The following is an 18,014-nucleotide window of genomic DNA, read 5'->3' on the forward strand; positions in this document are numbered from 1 at the left end:
ACAGATTCCACGAAGAGTGCATGAGAACACAGCTTTATTATAAAACATGTTGTACAACATATTTACATATTAAAATATATGCTACATATAATTGAAAAGAAAACTCCCATAAAAGTAAATAATACAGTAAATAATTCAGAACCATTTAGGGTTTCACTTTAGTTTAACTGCACCACTGTACACAAATCCTGAAACAGTGGACTAAACCAGGGGCAGCAACCCAAACGTTAAGAAGAGCCATTTGGTCCTATCAACAAAAATCAAACCACTTTAGGAGCCACAACATTTAATGTCCGTTTTACCATCTTGGCTGTAGATACGTCTCAGTGTGTGCTGATAAACTAATGTAGGCTAAAAAATTATAAAATAAACAAAAACTCAGACTTACTTTGCTCTGCTTTAAGATTTAGCTCAGCTATAGCTGCTTTTCTCACATCTCTGGCAGGAAACGTATCTGCAAAAGTAGTTTCTTGGCATTCAACTGTTTACGAGGCTGAAGTTGCTTCTCATTCGCAGCGTCTTGTTTGAACGATCCGAATGAGAAACTGGCGAATGAGAATTTGACCTCATCTTCGTGACTTTTTAGTGTTTGTCAGTTTCTCGCTGCAGATTAAACGTATCAGGAAACCAGCTGGAGTGATTATAAACTCAAATAAGTCCATTTGTCTCCAAATTATCGATGTTCATCTTAAATCTCTCTCTTTGCCGTTTCGTTAGATACTAGCTAGGCGAGACTGTTGTCTGTGTTGCTATGGTGACCAGCAGTCTGCGCTGATCTTCAGGGTTAAAGGGTGAATTAGCAGTTCTACATTAACTCCAGAGTTTAAGACCATTTATTGTTAAACTGTGTTGAACGATCAGCAGAGCTTTATTTTACTGTAAAGGAGGATTATTTTATTTTTACCTACTAATCTGATTCAGCTGTGGAGCAACAGGACAGTAAAAGAGCCGCATGTTGCTGAATGCTGGGCTAGACAAATAATCCAACACACACACAGTTAAGTAATCCTGCATAAGCGCACCACAGTTCACACACAAGCCCTCTCTTTATCCTCCTCCTCCTCCTCTTCATCCACCAGGTCATCGCTGTCTTCGGCTTCCTCCTCTTCCTCATCTTCCATGTCGTCATCTTCATCATCGTCCTCCTCCTCATCGTCCTCCTCCTCATCTTCGTCCTCTTCATCCTCCATGTCGTCATCGTCATAATCGTCCTCTTCTTCATCATCCTCATCGTCCTCAGGCCCTGCCTGGGCTTTCTTGGTGGAGCCTGCAGGTTGGCCGGGTCCTCTTTTAGGAGCTCCGCCTCCAGCGCGGTACGTAGCGACATCCTGCACAACACAGACACTGTTCAGACTCCAGAGACACACGTGAGGCAAACCAGTGATACTTAGACTGTGAAGTAACACTGAAATTAGTTTAGATTAAAATCGCTCCACAATTACAGTCAGACTGTAAAACTACACACACTGCAGATTCACACTGGATTAAAATCGCTCCACAATTATTACTGTAAAACTACACACACTGCAGATTCATACTGGATTAAAATCACTCCACAATTATTACAGTCAGACTGTAAAACTACACACACTGCAGATTCATACTGGATTAAAATCACTCCACAATTATTACTGTAAAACTACACACACTGCAGATTCATACTGGATTAAAATCACTCCACAATTATTACAGTCAGACTGTAAAACTACACACACTGCAGATTCATACTGGATTAAAATCACTCCACAATTATTACTGTCAGACTGTAAAACTACACACACTGCAGATTCATACTGGATTAAAATCGCTCCACAATTATTACCGTCAGACTGTAAAACTACACACTGCAGATTCATACTGGATTAAAATCACTCCACAATTATTACTGTAAAACTACACACACTGCAGATTCATACTGGATTAAAATCACTCCACAATTATTACCGTCAGACTGTAAAACTACACACACTGCAGATTCATACTGGATTAAAATCGCTCCACAATTATTACAGTCAGACTGTAAAACTACACACACTGCAGATTCATACTGGATTAAAATCGCTCCACAATTATTACTGTAAAACTACACACACTGCAGATTCATACTGGATTAGAATCACTCCACAATTATTACTGTAAAACTACACACACTGCAGATTCATACTGGATTAAAATCACTCCACAATTATTACTGTAAAACTACACACACTGCAGATTCATACTGGATTAAAATCACTCCACAATTATTACCGTCAGACTGTAAAACTACACACACTGCAGATTCATACTGGATTAAAATCACTCCACAATTATTACTGTAAAACTACACACACTGCAGATTCATACTGGATTAAAATCACTCCACAATTATTACTGTAAAACTACACACACTGCAGATTCATACTGGATTAAAATCACTCCACAATTATTACCGTCAGACTGTAAAACTACACACACTGCAGATTCATACTGGATTAAAATCGCTCCACAATTATTACTGTAAAACTACACATGCTGCAGATTCATACTGGCAACAGAACGAAGCAGAACATCACCTTCTCATATTTTCCACGTAGCAGGACAGCCTTCTGCTCGAAGGGCGCGCGGCCTTTGGTGTCCAGCTTTGACCACATCTCAACCAGCTTTTTGGCGACTTCACTCAAAGAGAAGCTGGGATACTCACTTCTCAGCGTGGGTCTGAGTTCAGAACAGAAGATAAAAAACGCTGACCTGCAGACAGAGAGAGAGAGAGAGAGAGAGAGAGAGACAGAGAGAGAGAGAGAGAGAGAGAGAGAGAGAGAGACAGAGAGAGAGAGAGAGAGAGAGAGAGAGACAGAGAGAGAGAGAGAGAGATCACTGTGCTCTGATCTGGGTCTGTGAGATCGTCCAGCTATGAGAATATGACTTACGTGGGTTTTTTAGGAGCACTGGGTTCCTTCTTCCCCACGTCTTTTGGGGGAACGTAGTGCTTCATCTCCTCCTCATAGCGATCCTGGTCAGCCTTCGCCATGTCCTCAAACTTCTTCTTCTCTGATGGACTCAGAGCCTACAAACACAAGGAGTGACATTGTCCACACTCCCCATCCCACAGCAGCTGAGGACCAGCAAAGCTTTGAATTTCACTGCGAGAGACTCTGTGCATGCGCTGGACTCACCGTCCACTGTTCTGAGCAGTCCTTGGCGAACAGTGCTGAAGTTCACTGGACGGTGGGGCTTTTCTTTTTGAGCTCATCCCTGCAGGACAGGACGAAGAACGCGTACGCAGAGGTCCTGCCTTTCGGCCGGTTGGGGTCTTTCACCATGACTGCAAAAAGAAAAAATATGTAAGTGTATTAAATTTTATCAGAACAGCAAACTACAGTTTAAGGTCTAGTTTTTAGTGGACGCTTTAATTTTTTTGTTACGTCATTATCAGAACATGTGAGTTCTGCACTGTTGTTTTTAAAGACTGCTGTGTCCTTTCGTTGTTTTGCTGAGTGTTTACAATGTTTTCTATTGTATATTATGAAACAGATAGTTCCGGTCCTAAAATCTGATTGGCTAAGCTGCATTCAAAAACCACGATATACTCACACCTATGGCCGCCTCGCAGCAACTGAACTCTGTATCACTGCGCCACAGCACGAAAAGCCCTCTGCTGTTAATGAATAATCTTTGACTCTAATGCCGCTCACGAGGAGCACCGAGTGATGAAGTAAGAACCCGTTTTTTAGTTTAAACTGAGGGGCTGACAACCTATTCTCTTAACTAGAATCAGGCTGGTCAGTTAACTAACAGGCTAAAAGAGGCAACAGCCTAAACAGCTCCATCATTAATATCACAGGCTTGAATTAAAGCACTTACAGTGTGATTAACTGTAAAACTGCAGTATAAAAGACTAAAAATGTCACTTGAATGTTTTACACACTTCAAATGTTCGTGTTTCAGTCAGAAGTTGCGTCAAACCCAGGCTGAATCCCAAACGGCTCTGTATTCCCTAAATAGTGTTCTAGCTATGAAAGTTTAGAAGTTCTAGCCTCTACAGCCAAACAGGGCATCGTTTATCGAGTGTGGATGAGTCTGAGTCCCAAATGACTGTTTCTTAGCTGTATTTGGCTCTGTTGGGCTGCAGGATCCAGTATTTAAACTCCTACGTAGTCACTATGTAGGGAGCAGGGAGCTGTTTGAGATTCAGCCGCAGTGTGAGACGAGGGGCTCCGCTGGATTGGTGCTAAATAAGACTCGTGGTGGTGATTTGGAGACCAAAAAGTTCTTATAAAGTGTAAGTTTTTGTATTAAACAGTGCTGCGCTATCATATGTTCATTGTTATACGACTAAAAGTAAAAAAAAATTAAATGACCGAAATTTACAGTGATGGACGACCAACGTTCTTCCATTCAGCGGTCCATGGTTGCTAGGCAACAATACTGTACTCTAAAGGAACCACAATTTCTTGGTGGAATACTGGTTTATGTCGATTGTTATTAATAACAACTTAAACTATTTTCTGAAAAATTGTGTATGTTAATGTATTTTATGTTGGCCGCCGTTTTATAAAAGCAGTAAGCCACTCGAGGCCGGGCGACACTGCGATTTTATCACAGTGAAGAGGGTTTTATTCTGCTTCGCTTCATGCCTAACAACACCCTTCCCCGCGATACAATCGCAGTAACGCAAAGCCTCTCGTGGCTTATTACTTTATTAGACATAAGTTGTCACATGTGATGGGTGGTGTCTAATAAACTAATCACACAATAGTTAAGACAGACAACTTGTAGAGAGAATTACACTCTGTAATGTTTTCTGGGATTCTTGAACACTAGAGGGCGCTCCCGAGTGATTTCAAAATGAATAGGTTGGAGCATTTGACCAAAATCATAGTTTATAAATGCTTAAACATGTTTAATGTAAAACAATACATTCATATCCTGAACACAGAGCAGCATAAAACATTTTAACACCGCTGTTATATTTTTAAGAGTTTTTAAACAGTGCCTCATGTACGTTCATGACGTCTGTGAGCGCGAACAGCCAATGAGCTGCTGCACTCGCCAACCAATCAGCACATAATGTCAGCATCCTGCTGCCTAAAACCTGTTTGTTGTAGAAAAAGGAAACATATAGGTATCTTTTCTGAAATGAAATACATCCTTCTACTTTCTGAAATTAAAGGAAAGTTCTGTGTGATTAGAAACTATTTTAGCATTTTGTTTTTAACCGTTTAGCTCCATTTACTCTCATTCACTGAGGACTCGCTGTTTTGATATAACGAGGGAAATAGGAAGAGGCCAGCCTCCTCTTAAACTGCCTCTGGTTAAGGTACTTGCTTTTCATCGTGGGTCTGAGTTCAGAACCGAAGACAGAAAATGCTGACCTGCAGAGAGAGAGCGAGAGAGAGAGAGAGAGAGAGAGAGAGAGAGAGAGAGAGAGAGAGAGAGATATCAGTCCTAGCTCGGAGTGAAATGAAGTGGAAGAAACCTGGTACAAGCACTAAATAGACATAACTTACGGGGGTCGTTTGCGAGTGTTGGGGTCCTTCTTCTTTCCCTTCTTCCCCACGTCTTTTGGGGGAACGTAGTGCTTCATCTCCTCCTCATAGCGGCCCTGGTCAGCCTTCGCCATGTCCTCAAACTTCTTCTTCTCTGATGGACTCATAGCCTACAAACACAAGGAGTGACATTGTCCACACTCCCCATCCCACAGCAGCTGAGGACCACCAAAGCTTTGAATTTCACTGCGAGAGACTCTGTGCATGCGCTGGACTCACCGTCCACTGTTCTGAGCAGTCCTTGGCGAACGTGCTGAAGTTCACTGGACTGGTGGGGCTTTTCTTTTTGAGCTCATCCCTGCAGGACAGGACGAAGAACGCGTACGCAGAGGTCCTGCCTTTCGGCCGGTTGGGGTCTTTCACCATGTCTGCAGAAAGGTCTGAGCTCAAGTTCAAATGAAATATGTACCAAAGCTAATAACAGTAAAACTGGTTATTCCTGAAATGTCTATATTGTAGGTTTTTTTTCAGAGACTACTTCCTCTGTTCATTAGTGTTCACAGTGTGTATAATAGTGTAAACCTGTGTAACTGCGGTATTTGAGGCCTTTTCAGTGATGATTCTCTGAAATATAAACTCATTTAATTGGTGTATTGGAGGTCTTTTCAGTGATAATGTTGGAATATAAACTCATATAATTGGTGTTTTTGAGGTATTTTCAGATATAATATTCTGAAATATGAGAATCTAAAACTGTTAATAATGTAATCTTGTGTGATTGCTGTACTTGAGGTATTTTCGGTGAAAACATTATGAAATATCTGCGCGTATAACGGCGCAAACTCGAATAATCGCTGTGTTTGGGGTCTTTTCAGTGATGATATACTGTAATGTAAACTCGTTATACAGACTCGGTTCCGCTGCTAACGCTAATAATATCTAGAACCATGGCCTGCCCTGTGTTCTTTCCCAGGGGAACAGATATCGCTGCTTATTCAGAGATTTAAGCTTTGATTTGTCTGTATTTTTAAATCCGTATCTGTGTTTAACTCGCCTGTCCAGCTCTGGACCGAACTGCGGTATCGTTAGCGTCTCCGGCTATTCGCCAGCTCCCTGTTCTCATTATCCCGGTCCACCTTAAGTCCTGCTGCGGTTATTAGAACGCCGGAGGCGTCAGAATGTACTCTACTGCATCATTTAAGGTGGAACGGGAAAATTCCAATAGGAAGCCCGAGGAGCGTTAGCTAAACAGCTAATGCTACAAAGCGGTACCCGACATATAAACACACAGAGACGCGCTTATAACGTTTAATGACTGCACACAGACACACACCCAGCCTCTATAAGACCCCAGACAACCGCAGTCTACCGTTATCGGCCCCCAAAGCGGGCTGATACCCAGCTGAGTGCAGTTTATACCCGCTCCTGAACACAAAGCCGACCACGGCCTCGTTTCAGGGCTAAAGCAGAAGATCTGACACGGGACCAACCTGGGCTCCAGTCCGCGGAGAGGCGCTGATATGACCCGGTTCGGGGAGGAATTAGATCTGTGGTTGGAGTCAGCTTCTAGTTTTAACTGTCCCGTTCCACCTTAAAGCGCCAGAACGTAACCGCTGCACCATTTAAGGTGGACCGGGCGGGAAAATTTGAACAAGAAGGCTCGTTTTGAGCCAAATGTGCTGAAAGTAATTTTCTCACTCATCATAAATAAACTGGAACCGAAATATACTCCTAAAAACAAAACCGACAGCTGGGTTTAAAGGCCCGTCTTTATTTACAGGTTCTCAGGGTTCGGCTGATGTGGTTATGGACACCTTAAGCCAACAGGCTGCTGGAGCTCTTCTTTACCTTCTGGAGGGTTTCAGATCAGCTTTAGGTGCTTTACCACCGCCTGCTGAACTGGAGTGAGGAGAGGAGACTACAAAACAGAACAAACCAGGACATTCCCCATTCCCGGCTTCTCCGTAACCCTGTAAGTGGGAAATCCTGATGACCATTCAGCTCCAGTGAAGACACAAGATGTGGCCCCCCCTCCTACTTACTGAGTTAAGGTGTTTGAGGATATGTGGCTCTAGATTAGACGCTTCTCCAATTTGTGGACGATTCCTGCGCTTTGTTTCCACTGCGCGTGCGCCGTCCTTCAGTGCTACTCTGGCAGCAGCGCTGAACAGAAGTTAAAGCCTGTAAATGTTGGAAAAGCAACACGTCTCACCTTTTTCACCTTCGTCCCTTCTAACAATGAAGCTGCACGAAGTCTTCCTAAAAACAGCCCAGACCAGCATGCCTGGTCACCAGCTAAACCAGCATACGCTGCGTTTTGTACGCTGGTGTGCCTAAACCAGCACTATACCAGCATCATCCAGCTTATCCAGAGTATAAACTTATACAAAACTGGTGCAACCCATAAAACCACATTTTATGTTTTATGGTTTCTCAAGTGTGTTAAATCCAGCAAAGAAACAGTAACTGTGCATTAGGTGTGTCCACTGTAGAGCAGGGGTTCTCAGTCTCCTCCACACCAAGGCCCACCTATTCATTACTGCAAAGCATGCAGTTTTAATTTTTTAATTTAATTTTATTTTATTTATACAACATGAATCTGTGAACATCGTCATAAAACCAGTTGCTTGCAAGTGAACAACTCAGTGTGTTTTGTTTCTAGAGGCAGGGGGTGAGATGAGTGTGTGCTGTTGTTGCATGGCTTTTATTAATATTGTTTACCATTTGAAAACTTCATTGTTACTAATAAATAAATTGCTGTTTCACTGATTTTATGACAAAGTGCCATTACTGGCCCACTGGTCTTCTTCAGTATTGGCCTGAGGACCACCAAAGGGTGGTCCACAGCCCAGTGGCTGAGGAACCCTGCTCTCGAGGATGTGTTAACTTATTTTCACTTAGGAATTTAACATCAACATGGAATTTGACCAGGGGTGCCCAAAGTTTTGCTTAGATCTGTAGCTACAGTAAAAAATACTGACAAAATTCCAGTATAAAGAATGCAAAGGACACCAGTGAGAAAATGGAATTAGGATTTACATACATGCAGGTCAGCAGAGCTATACAGAATACAACTGACCAGTAGTGTCATCTGCTGGGCCATAGCTGCTCCTGTCTTCTCCAGATAGTTACTACACCCTGCTTCTCATCCGTGCTGCTCTACACCACCATTTCATTCCCAAATGTTGTTTGCACCACCACACACTGGGGTATATTGATTGACCCCATATAATCTGTATGTTGCTTGTATATTGTGTATTTCTGTTTGTAAATAATGTGTATTGCCTGTATGTTATTATATATAGTCTGCATATTGCTGGTAAACTGTGTTTAGTGTATATTGTATGTGATTTATTGCAGGGTTTCTCAGGCACTGGGCCGCAGACCACAAGTAAGCTGCAAAGCACCCTTTGGTGGTCCTCAAGCCAGTACTAAGGAGGAGCCAGTGGTCCAAAATGGGACAGTGATGGTACTTTGCCATAAAAATCAGTGAAAAAATGGACTTAATAATAAGAAAAATATTAAATGCATATACTAAAATATTAAAAGCCACATCTATTTGTTGCCCCTTTTTTTTGTCTAAAAACAAAATGCACTGCCCCAAGGTGTCAGCTGTCCACTCTTGAGCGAAGCTTTAGCTTAATTTGCCTCTGATTTCAGGCATAAAACCAGCTTTTGTGCTCCCAGTCTGTTATGGTTTACTGTTTCAGGGGATATAAGACACGCTGTGCCACCCAAAAGTGTTGAACATGCTTGTTTTGCTGGGCCCTCGTGCTTTCTAGTGATAAACAGGTGGACCTTGAGGTGGAAAATGTTGAGAACCCCTGATGTAGATTAGATGTGTTGGCCATTAAACCTGATTCAGATTCAGGTTCAGGAGACTGTACCGCGTGTGCGTGTGTGATCTCCTCCAGTCCGGTAGGGGGCAGTATGCAGGATCGCTCCTCTATGAGGAAAATGAGGAGGAAGAAAAAGTTGTTTGGGCTGCTTTGAAGGTTTTAGCGCGAGCGCTCCGGTTTTATTTGTCCGGTTTTGTTTGTATTGGAAATGAATCAAAATCCCGGCTCTGAATCGATTCAGTGAAGCTGAACTGGGCGGGTTCGTGTCCGAGCCTGTGCGGCTCTGAGTGGAGCTGAAGAGGAGGAGCTCAGTAATGTCTCACTGTCGCAGTGACAGCAGGGACAGCAGTGAGTGCAGTGGGTGCAGTGGGTGCAGTGGATGTTGTGGACGTTGTGATTTAGAAGAATGGAGGAGTTTACAGAGCGCTATAAGGACTGCAGTCGAGTGGTAAGACCCTCAGGACCTCCAGGAGGCTCCTTCTGGCTCTCTCTCTCTGTCTCCTTCTGGCTCTCTCTCTCTGTCTGACCCCCCATGTGTCAAACACAACACATATATATGTAGTGTATGTATGTGCATACATAGCAAATACACATAGTAAAGTGATGATTAAAAAAGAAATAAAACTGTAAGCGCTTTCTGGTCCACGGATCTGTTGAGATTTTTAAACAGGGGCCTTTTAGTGGTTGAGTTTGACCCCCTGGTCCAAACTGTGATCATGGCTTTTATGGAGTCTGTTCACAGCGCTGTGCAGACATTAGTGGAGTAACGTAAATGACTTACTGTAAGGCCACAGTTAAAATCCTGGTCCACAAGTTAATATATTGAGGCCACTAAATGATATATTGAGGCCACAGGTTTATATATGGAGGCCACAAGTTAAAAATATTGAGGCCACAAATTGATATATTGAGGCTATAAGTTAATATAGTGAGGCCACAAGTTATTATATCGAGGCCACAAATTAATATATTAGGGCCGCAAGTTATTATATTGAGGCCCCGACTTTATATATTGAGGCCCCGAATTAATATATTAAGGCTACAAGTTAAGTTTCTTGTGGCCACATGGCTTCAGTGTATTCATTTGTGGCCACAAGAAACATAACTTGTAGCCTTAATATATTAACTTGTGGCCCCCGTGTCACCTAAGGGGCTCCGCAGTAATGAGCTTCTGTAATTCCTAAATGAGTCCACGTGTTTTCTGTTCTTTCACTGAGAACCAGAGAACCAGCCAGAATGACTGTTTCTGTGTGTGTGTGTTTGTACGTGTGTGTGTTTGTGTGTGTGTGCATGTGTGTATATGTGTGTGTGTGTGTGTGTGTGTGCAGGAGTGGGCGTGGCTGCAGGACCTGTACTCCGCGGTGAGGGACCGGCTGCACCCCGCTGTAGGAGCCTCTCTCAGGGTTCCTGTGGAGCAGCTGGCTGAGGCCGTGCTCCGGAGCGTGAGGAGAACCGTGGGCTCTCAGTCTTTACCGGTCAGCTACACGTGAGTCCGAGCAGATCTGAGGAGATGAGGGAATAAATGAGTGACTTCTGATCTGATCATGTGTAATAACCTGTTAATTACAGCATATAGTGTATGGATACAGATACATACAGATGTATGGATGACGGTGGACTTCATTCTGTATTAACCTGTTCCAGTATTAAAAGTCCCTGCATCACTGTGATTATGTGCAGGTTATGTAGGTCTGTAATCAGTTCTGTGTATTGCGCCCTTCATTGATCTAAGTAAAGAGTAAAGTGACCGCCTGCCTCTTTCGCAGTGCTCTAGCCGTGACGGCTAATGAAAATCTCTGAAAAGCCAGAACAGCTGACCAGGATCTTACTGACCGTCCGAGTGATGACCCAGGTTTGTTTGTGTGTTTGTTTTGTCAGGTTTGTGTCTGTTTCAGAGCTGCTGAGCAGGCAGCGCACGTCCTGCTGCAGCAGCCTCACCTGGAGCACCGGTCAGTACAGAGAACGGGCCGAGGAGGCGGAGCAAGCCGTGCCTAATCACAAAGCCCTCCCACGCACCAACCTCCTCCTGATCGGCCTTCTGTGTGATGGACGCGCCTCGGGGCAGTGTGACGGGTTTTGGAGGGTGAGGGACGTAACTGGAAGCGTTCACTGCGAGGTGTGTCACTACGCACTGACCTTTAACCCTTTAAGACCCACAGAACATAGCTGCGTCTAATTAATGATTGCGGTTTGCAAACCAGTGCATGACACTATCGTTATTGAACTGGATCTTCTTCTTATTATTATAGTCATAATTTTCGACACATTTTTGTCCATTTCTTGTATTTCTTTGATATTTGTGTTGATTTAAGTACTAAAACAGTCTTAATTCCTTTCTGTGACCATTTTCCAGCCTCTCTTCATCCCTTAGAACAAAACAGGCTATATTTGTTATTGTGCCTTTAAGGCTGAAGTATGTAAATGAGCTCTGTTCTGATTGGTTGTCCCGTATTGTGCCTTGTTCAGAAAGCAGTGCAGGCTGAAATAACTACCATAACTGTGTTTTGTGTCTGAAGGTGCTGAAGTCCTCCCCTCTCTGGCTGGGGAAGCTGATGCTCTTCCCCACATGGAACTACATCTCCCAGGATGCACCTGGACAGGAATCGGGCTACTTAGAGCTTATTGAATCTCCTATCTGTGTGATCCCTGAACCAACAGCGTCTGACCCCACAGAGACTCTGAGTGAGGTCATCGGGGTCAGAAAGGCGGCCAGGCTGCTGAGGCAGAAGTAAGGGAGATTTAGCTCTTTGGCACCAAAAATACACGAAATAATCTTTTGATTTGTTGCTTGGCAACCGCACGCATCATCAGACCACACTGCTTGATGATAGAATTTTTATTAATAATTAATTAAATGTATTATTTAACACCTGTTAATTGTGGTAAAATCACAGTAACTCACTGTTTTCTTGTGGTTTATTGCTTTAATATAATAATATGTTATAACAATACTTATAACACTTATTAAACATTTATATGCATGCATCATACATTATTACAGTAGTTAGAGTTATATACTGACTCTCCCTCTCTCTCTCTCTCTCTCTCTCTCTCTGTAGGGTCAGTGCAGGTGTGCGTGTATGTGTGAGTGGAGAAGTGGGTGTGGTCTGCCCCCTGTTGGTCATCGCTGGGAAAAGCTTCTTCTGCCTTATTCTTGCTGAAGGGGATTCCACTGTACCCATACTGGTCACTGTGAGTGTCTGTTAATATCAGTTGATTGATTGGTTGATTGATTGATTGATCGATGGCGTCTCTGTCTCCGTCTCTCAGGACCCTGAGTGTGTGTACTGGAGGCAGTGTGTGTGTGTGGGCCAGAGTGTGTGTGTTTCAGCGCTGCGTGTGTGTTCTGTCCGTGGGTGGGCGGGGCACAGAGTGCTGTCCGTCACGTCACATTCCCGCCTCCATCCAAACCCACACGCCCAGGAAGATTCTGAAAACACACACTCACAATCAGACTCGCGCACACACTCACAATCAGACTCACAATCAGACACACACACACACTCAGAACCTGACCCACACAGACCACAGTCACTGACAGACACACGCCTGCAGGAGGACACACACTCTGAAGGTGACCCGGCTCAGGGGGGCGCCGGTCCGGCAGACAGTGTTTATCCAGTGAGGAGAAAACTCTCCAGAATCATCAGCTACAGGGTGAGTTTACAGACACTGACCAGCCTAAACTGACCATTTCAGTTACTTACACTACAGGTTGGACACTGAAGTTTGGACAAACCCTCCTTTTCTCACAAAAACAGGTATTTCAAAAGCAAAATTCTTCAGTTATATAAAACATGTATCTGTGTGTATATACACTATAACGGTCCTCATTCTCCACCATCCTCCTGAGTCCTGAGAAAAGGCCTGCGTCAGATTCATGACGTGTTCTTAAAGCGCAGAACTGTTCTCACCTCTTGAGTGTGTGTGGATTCTGTTCTTACCTAAGAACAAACCCCACATAATAGAACTCTGGTGAATGTCAGAGTCTTCGTACAAACTGCGTAAGTGGGTTTTAAGAAGAAATTTCTCCTTAAGAACGGTTGGTAAATGAGGCCCAGTGAGTCCAGATTTAAGCCCTACAGTGAATATTTGGTCTCACATTAAACCCAAACTAGCTCAGCGATGGTCTTCAGGTGTTTGAAGCTGTCAGTGCTGAGTGGATCAATACTGACTCTTCATTCTGTAAAAGACTCTCAAAGCTGTCCCGTATTAAGTTCATCTGTTTGTTCAATGATGAAATTTACACACAATGTAAAGGACAACAGGTGTTTTCAGATTATGTCAAAACCTAAAAAAAGAGAAATATGAGGTTTTGCTCCAGGCTGTGAATGTGTGAGGTTTTAAGTGAATCCCTGTGTTAAGGCAGCAGTGTGTGATTGACAGGGCCGGATCTCCAGTGTCCTGAACGCGGAGGCGGGGCTTTATGAGATTGACAGGAAGGTGGGGCTGTGTTTAGCCTATCAGCCGCTGAGGAAGTGGTGCAGCGGGTTAAGACCGGGGGCGGAGATCGAGGTGAGCACACAAAACTGTCCCACACAGTACAGAACCTGCGGGTACAGAACCTGTGGGTACAGAACCTGTGAGTACAGAACCTGCTGTCCAGAACCTGTCAGTTCAGAACCTGTCTGCTGCCTAAAGGCATGATTCTCCATAGACCTCACTCTCTCTCTTTCTGTGTCTCTCTCTCTATCTCTCTTTTTCTCTCTGTCTCTCTGTCTCTCCCTCTGTCTCTTTCTCTCTCTCTCTCTCTATCTTTTTCTCTCTCTCTCTCTCTGTCTCTGTACTCTCTCTCTGTCTCTGTGTGTGTGTCTCTCTTTCTGTCTCTCTCTCTCTCTCTCTCTCTCTCTCTCTCTGTGTGTCTCTCTCTCTGTCTCTCTCTCTCTCTCTCTCTCTCTCTTTCTCTGTCTCTGTACTCTCTGTCTCTCTGTGTGTGTGTCTCTCTCTCTCTCTCTCTGTCTCTGTACTCTCTCTCTGTCTCTCTGTGTGTGTCTCTCTCTGTCTCTCTCTCTCTCTCTCTGTCTCTCTCTCTCTCTCTCTCTCTCTCTTTCTGTCTCTGTACTCTCTCTCTGTCTCTCTGTGTGTCTCTCTCTCTGTCTCTCTCTCTCTCTCTCTCTCTTTCTCTGTCTCTGTACTCTCTCTCTGTCTCTCTGTGTGTGTGTCTCTCTCTCTCTCTCTCTCTCTCTCTCTCTGTCTCTGTACTCTCTCTCTGTCTCTCTGTGTGTGTGTCTCTCTCTCTCTCTCTCTCTCTCTCTCTCTCTCTCTCTCTGTCTCTGTACTCTCTCTGTCTCTGTCTCTCTCTCTCAGCTTCAGAACGTCCACTTCCTGTTCCGTCCGTCCCCGTTCTTTCCTGACGTCGTGCTGTGTGTGTGTCTGCGCTCCAGCGTGTGTGTGATGGCCTTCAGTCCTCTGAGGTCAAAGGTCGCGACTCTGAGGTCAGACGGTCCGCTGCTGTGTTACCTGTTAGAGAGAAACCTGGGAGTATCTGAGTTCCTGTGGCTGTGCTACTGCCACGCAGCGCTGACCGAGAGGTGGGTCAGCCTGTCTGGCAGCCTGTCTGCCTGTCTTTGCTGTCTGTAGCCTGTCTGTCTGCCTGTCAGTCAGTCAGTCAGTCTGTCTGTCTTTAAATTAAATCAAAGAGCAGTTCACAGCAGTTTAGCTCCGTCCCATTCACGTTGAAGTTCTCAGGACTGTTTTAATTGTTTTTAATTCAGGACAGCCAATCAGAACAGAGCTCCTGTCAGTCTTAAAGGCACAGTAACAGAGATGGTCTGTTTAGTTCTGGGGATAAAGCAGAAGTTGGAAAATGGACATATTTAAATGAATTATGGCTGTTTTTGGTTCATAAAACACTTTAATACAGAATTCAGGTGCTGTCTGTGGTCACATGTGCTAATGTGGCTCAGCCAATCAGATATCAGAGTTCAGGTGTGTGTGTTTCTCTCTCTGCCCCCCAGGCTGTGTCCGCGGTGGGTGTGTGAGGGCCGTGTGTGTGTGGTGGCTGGACGGTTGCTGCAGTTTGTTTTAGGAGAAGAGAAGAAGAGAAAGAAGAGAGACATTTACAGAGAGATGCTGCAGGACCCTCACAGCTGCCCCCTAACTGAGGTCACCCACACACACTGTACTCTATATAAACACAGCTTACACATGCAGACCAGAGGGGGCGCTCTGATTTACTTCTACAGGCTTTGGATATCTCTGTTTAATCTGGATTAACCAGCGTTATCTTAGCGCTAACATACTACTAGAAATCTCATAGGGGGGCTAGCGGGAATCAGCATTATCGTAAAGGTGGTGGTTGTTTTTTTGTGGGCTTTGGCTGATATGATTGATTGAATTGCTAGGACTGATATAATTGAACTGATATAACATATCTGTGTGTGGGTGTGTGTGTGTGTTTCAGTACTGTGTGGGCAGTCCTAGTGTGTGTGTGTGGTCAGTGAGGGAGCTCTGTGATTGGATGGAGAAGGAGTCCTGGGAGTCTCTCTCTCTCTCCTCGCTCGTCCCCCCCTCGGCCCCCTATCTGACCCAAGCTCAGCTCAACCCACTGCTCAGCTGGTCCACACACACGCTGCTGATGCACTCTGGCTCCGCACACACTGACCGGCTGCTGGTGGGCGTTCTGGAGTTTAGTTCCAGCAGAGCAAGCGTGAGGCTGGTGGACCAGAGCGCCGCTGTGGAGTGTGTGTGTGTGGAGAACAACCAGTCAGAAGATCAGTACACAGCCATCAACACCGCCTGGACAGGTACAGACACACACACACACACACACACACACAGACACTCGAGCAAGACTCGTGTAGGTTCACTGGTGGTTCTGGATAGTAAATAAGATGTCTATATCTGTGTTGTAGTCATGGCGACCCCTGGTTCCTATCACCACCACTGTAAAGACATCTGAACCATTTCACACCAAACCACTCTGAATCTCTCTGTCTACATCTTAAATGCTGAATTGTGCAGAAATTTTGAAAAACTGGGTAGAATTCCCCTTTTAATTATATCAGCTGAGATTGGTTATCATAAATATTTGCTCCTTTAAAAATGTGTCATGTGACACTAGTGTGTATCTCTTTGTGTGTGTGTGGCTGCGTGTGTGTGTTGCAGGTTGTCTGGTGTGTATCCGGCGGTGTACTTTAGTGATGGAGAGATTCTTGAAGACGGATTTCCCCTCCTGGAAACACCTGGACCAACACAGACACATCTCACACAGACACTGCAGGTACAGAGACACAGTGCAGCCACACCTGCACCTGCGCACATCACTGCAGACTGCAGGCTGGAGCTGGATCTGCAGTCGCTGTTGTTGATTTTCTAAGTGAAGATAACTGAAAGTGATCTCTACAGAAAACACTTCTGTGCACGTTGATGCACAGTTACGTATTTAGTGCACAATTTAATAGATTGAGGTAAAACATAAAACATGAGATATGGCCTCTGCAAGTTATGGCACATTTTATGTTTTAGGTTTTCTATTTTACTGTTATTTCAGGAAATAAATTTAAATATTTGAGTTTGTTTTCCTGTTATGTTCTGTGTTTGAACTTAGAAAAGCAACAAAACACGCAGTTTGTTGTGGGGTTTTCAAACATTTGCCTACGACTGCAGCTTTACTGAGTGAGGAGAGTAAATCACACTAAATTATGGTGAGCGTGCGCTGCTACGAGTCGCCCTGTTAGCCTGAAATAATGGTTTAAAAGCCAGAGACGTCGGGTCAGGAGTTTTTCACACCACGTCGTACGTCTTTACATGTTAACGTCACACACAGACTCAAAAAGAAGGTCCGACTCGATGTTTAGGTCTCAAATGATCTCAGAATCAACATCACACTGATGAAGATGACAATCATCAGATTCATCTGCTCTGGGAAGGAGGGCGAAACACAAACCACGGTACTAAATGTTCCTCCACATGTTGCGTGCAGTTACACATTTCCACCAGAGGGGGCTCCAAATCCCCAAAACTTACATAGTGACATCTGTAGTGTTCACCTCTGTGTGTGTGTGTGTGTGTGTGTGTGTGTGTGTGTGTGTGTTGTAGGGTTTATATCCAGGTGTGTATGGAAGACCTGCACATCCTCAGCCCCTCAGCCTCCATGAGCACCATCCTCTCTGAGCGAAGGAGGGAAGGAGGGAGGACAGCAGGTGTGAAAGAAGGACAGCAACGTGATGGAAGGAGAGAAGAAGAAGAAGGAGTGAAGGAGGGCATTCAGATGGATGAGTGCAGCGGTCAGTCAGCCCAGACTGGGAGGATGAAGAGGAAGAGGGAAACAGAAGAGAGGAGAGAAAGATGCATCAAAAAGCCCAGAGACCACAGTAACCATTGTGACGACCCAAGCGCGGTGGGGTCAGCGTCCGCGTCCTCTGACCCCTGCGTGTCGCTGCTGTTTCGCGTGGACAGTAAACAGGGTGTGGCCTTCAGGAACCTCCAGACGTCCAATGAGACGCGAGGACTCAGGCTGAGTTTCGTCACCACGGTGACGTGCCTGGGAGACGTGCAGAGGTGGGACAGAGACCCCAAAAATGGACGGGTGGAGGAGAGAGAGAGAGCAGGAGGAGAGAAGAAGGTGTGTTTATTAATCATTTATTATGTTTTTTTTTGCCTGAAGCTCAAAGTGTGGGGACTGAATTACACATTAAATATACTCGTACATTTCCAGCACTTTCTATTATAATTCATAATATATTATATTATAATTCATAATATA

General features: G+C 44.5%; 1 protein-coding gene and 1 pseudogene across 1 annotated transcript in view; one reads left to right on the plus strand and one right to left on the minus strand.

Annotated features, from left to right (window-relative positions):
• Positions 1-840: 840 nt before the first annotated feature.
• On the minus strand, positions 841-6,947 carry LOC118822944 (annotated as a pseudogene).
• Positions 6,948-9,216: 2,269 nt separating this feature from the next.
• Positions 9,217-18,014, plus strand: part of ctc1 (CTS telomere maintenance complex component 1) — a 25,188-nt gene continuing 16,390 nt past the window's right edge. The window contains exons 1-12 of the mRNA XM_036591561.1: positions 9,217-9,755; positions 10,636-10,793; positions 11,186-11,423; positions 11,824-12,035; positions 12,367-12,499; positions 12,578-12,964; positions 13,694-13,822; positions 14,615-14,838; positions 15,265-15,412; positions 15,711-16,053; positions 16,415-16,529; positions 17,348-17,873. Coding sequence (XP_036447454.1) covers positions 9,714-9,755; positions 10,636-10,793; positions 11,186-11,423; positions 11,824-12,035; positions 12,367-12,499; positions 12,578-12,964; positions 13,694-13,822; positions 14,615-14,838; positions 15,265-15,412; positions 15,711-16,053; positions 16,415-16,529; positions 17,348-17,873 — 2,655 coding nt within the window. The 5' untranslated portion in view covers positions 9,217-9,713. The remainder of the gene's footprint in view (positions 9,756-10,635; positions 10,794-11,185; positions 11,424-11,823; positions 12,036-12,366; positions 12,500-12,577; positions 12,965-13,693; positions 13,823-14,614; positions 14,839-15,264; positions 15,413-15,710; positions 16,054-16,414; positions 16,530-17,347; positions 17,874-18,014) is intronic.

Source organism: Colossoma macropomum, unplaced genomic scaffold, assembly GCF_904425465.1.
Source record: "Colossoma macropomum unplaced genomic scaffold, Colossoma_macropomum, whole genome shotgun sequence".
NCBI classification, from domain to species: domain Eukaryota; kingdom Metazoa; phylum Chordata; class Actinopteri; order Characiformes; family Serrasalmidae; genus Colossoma; species Colossoma macropomum.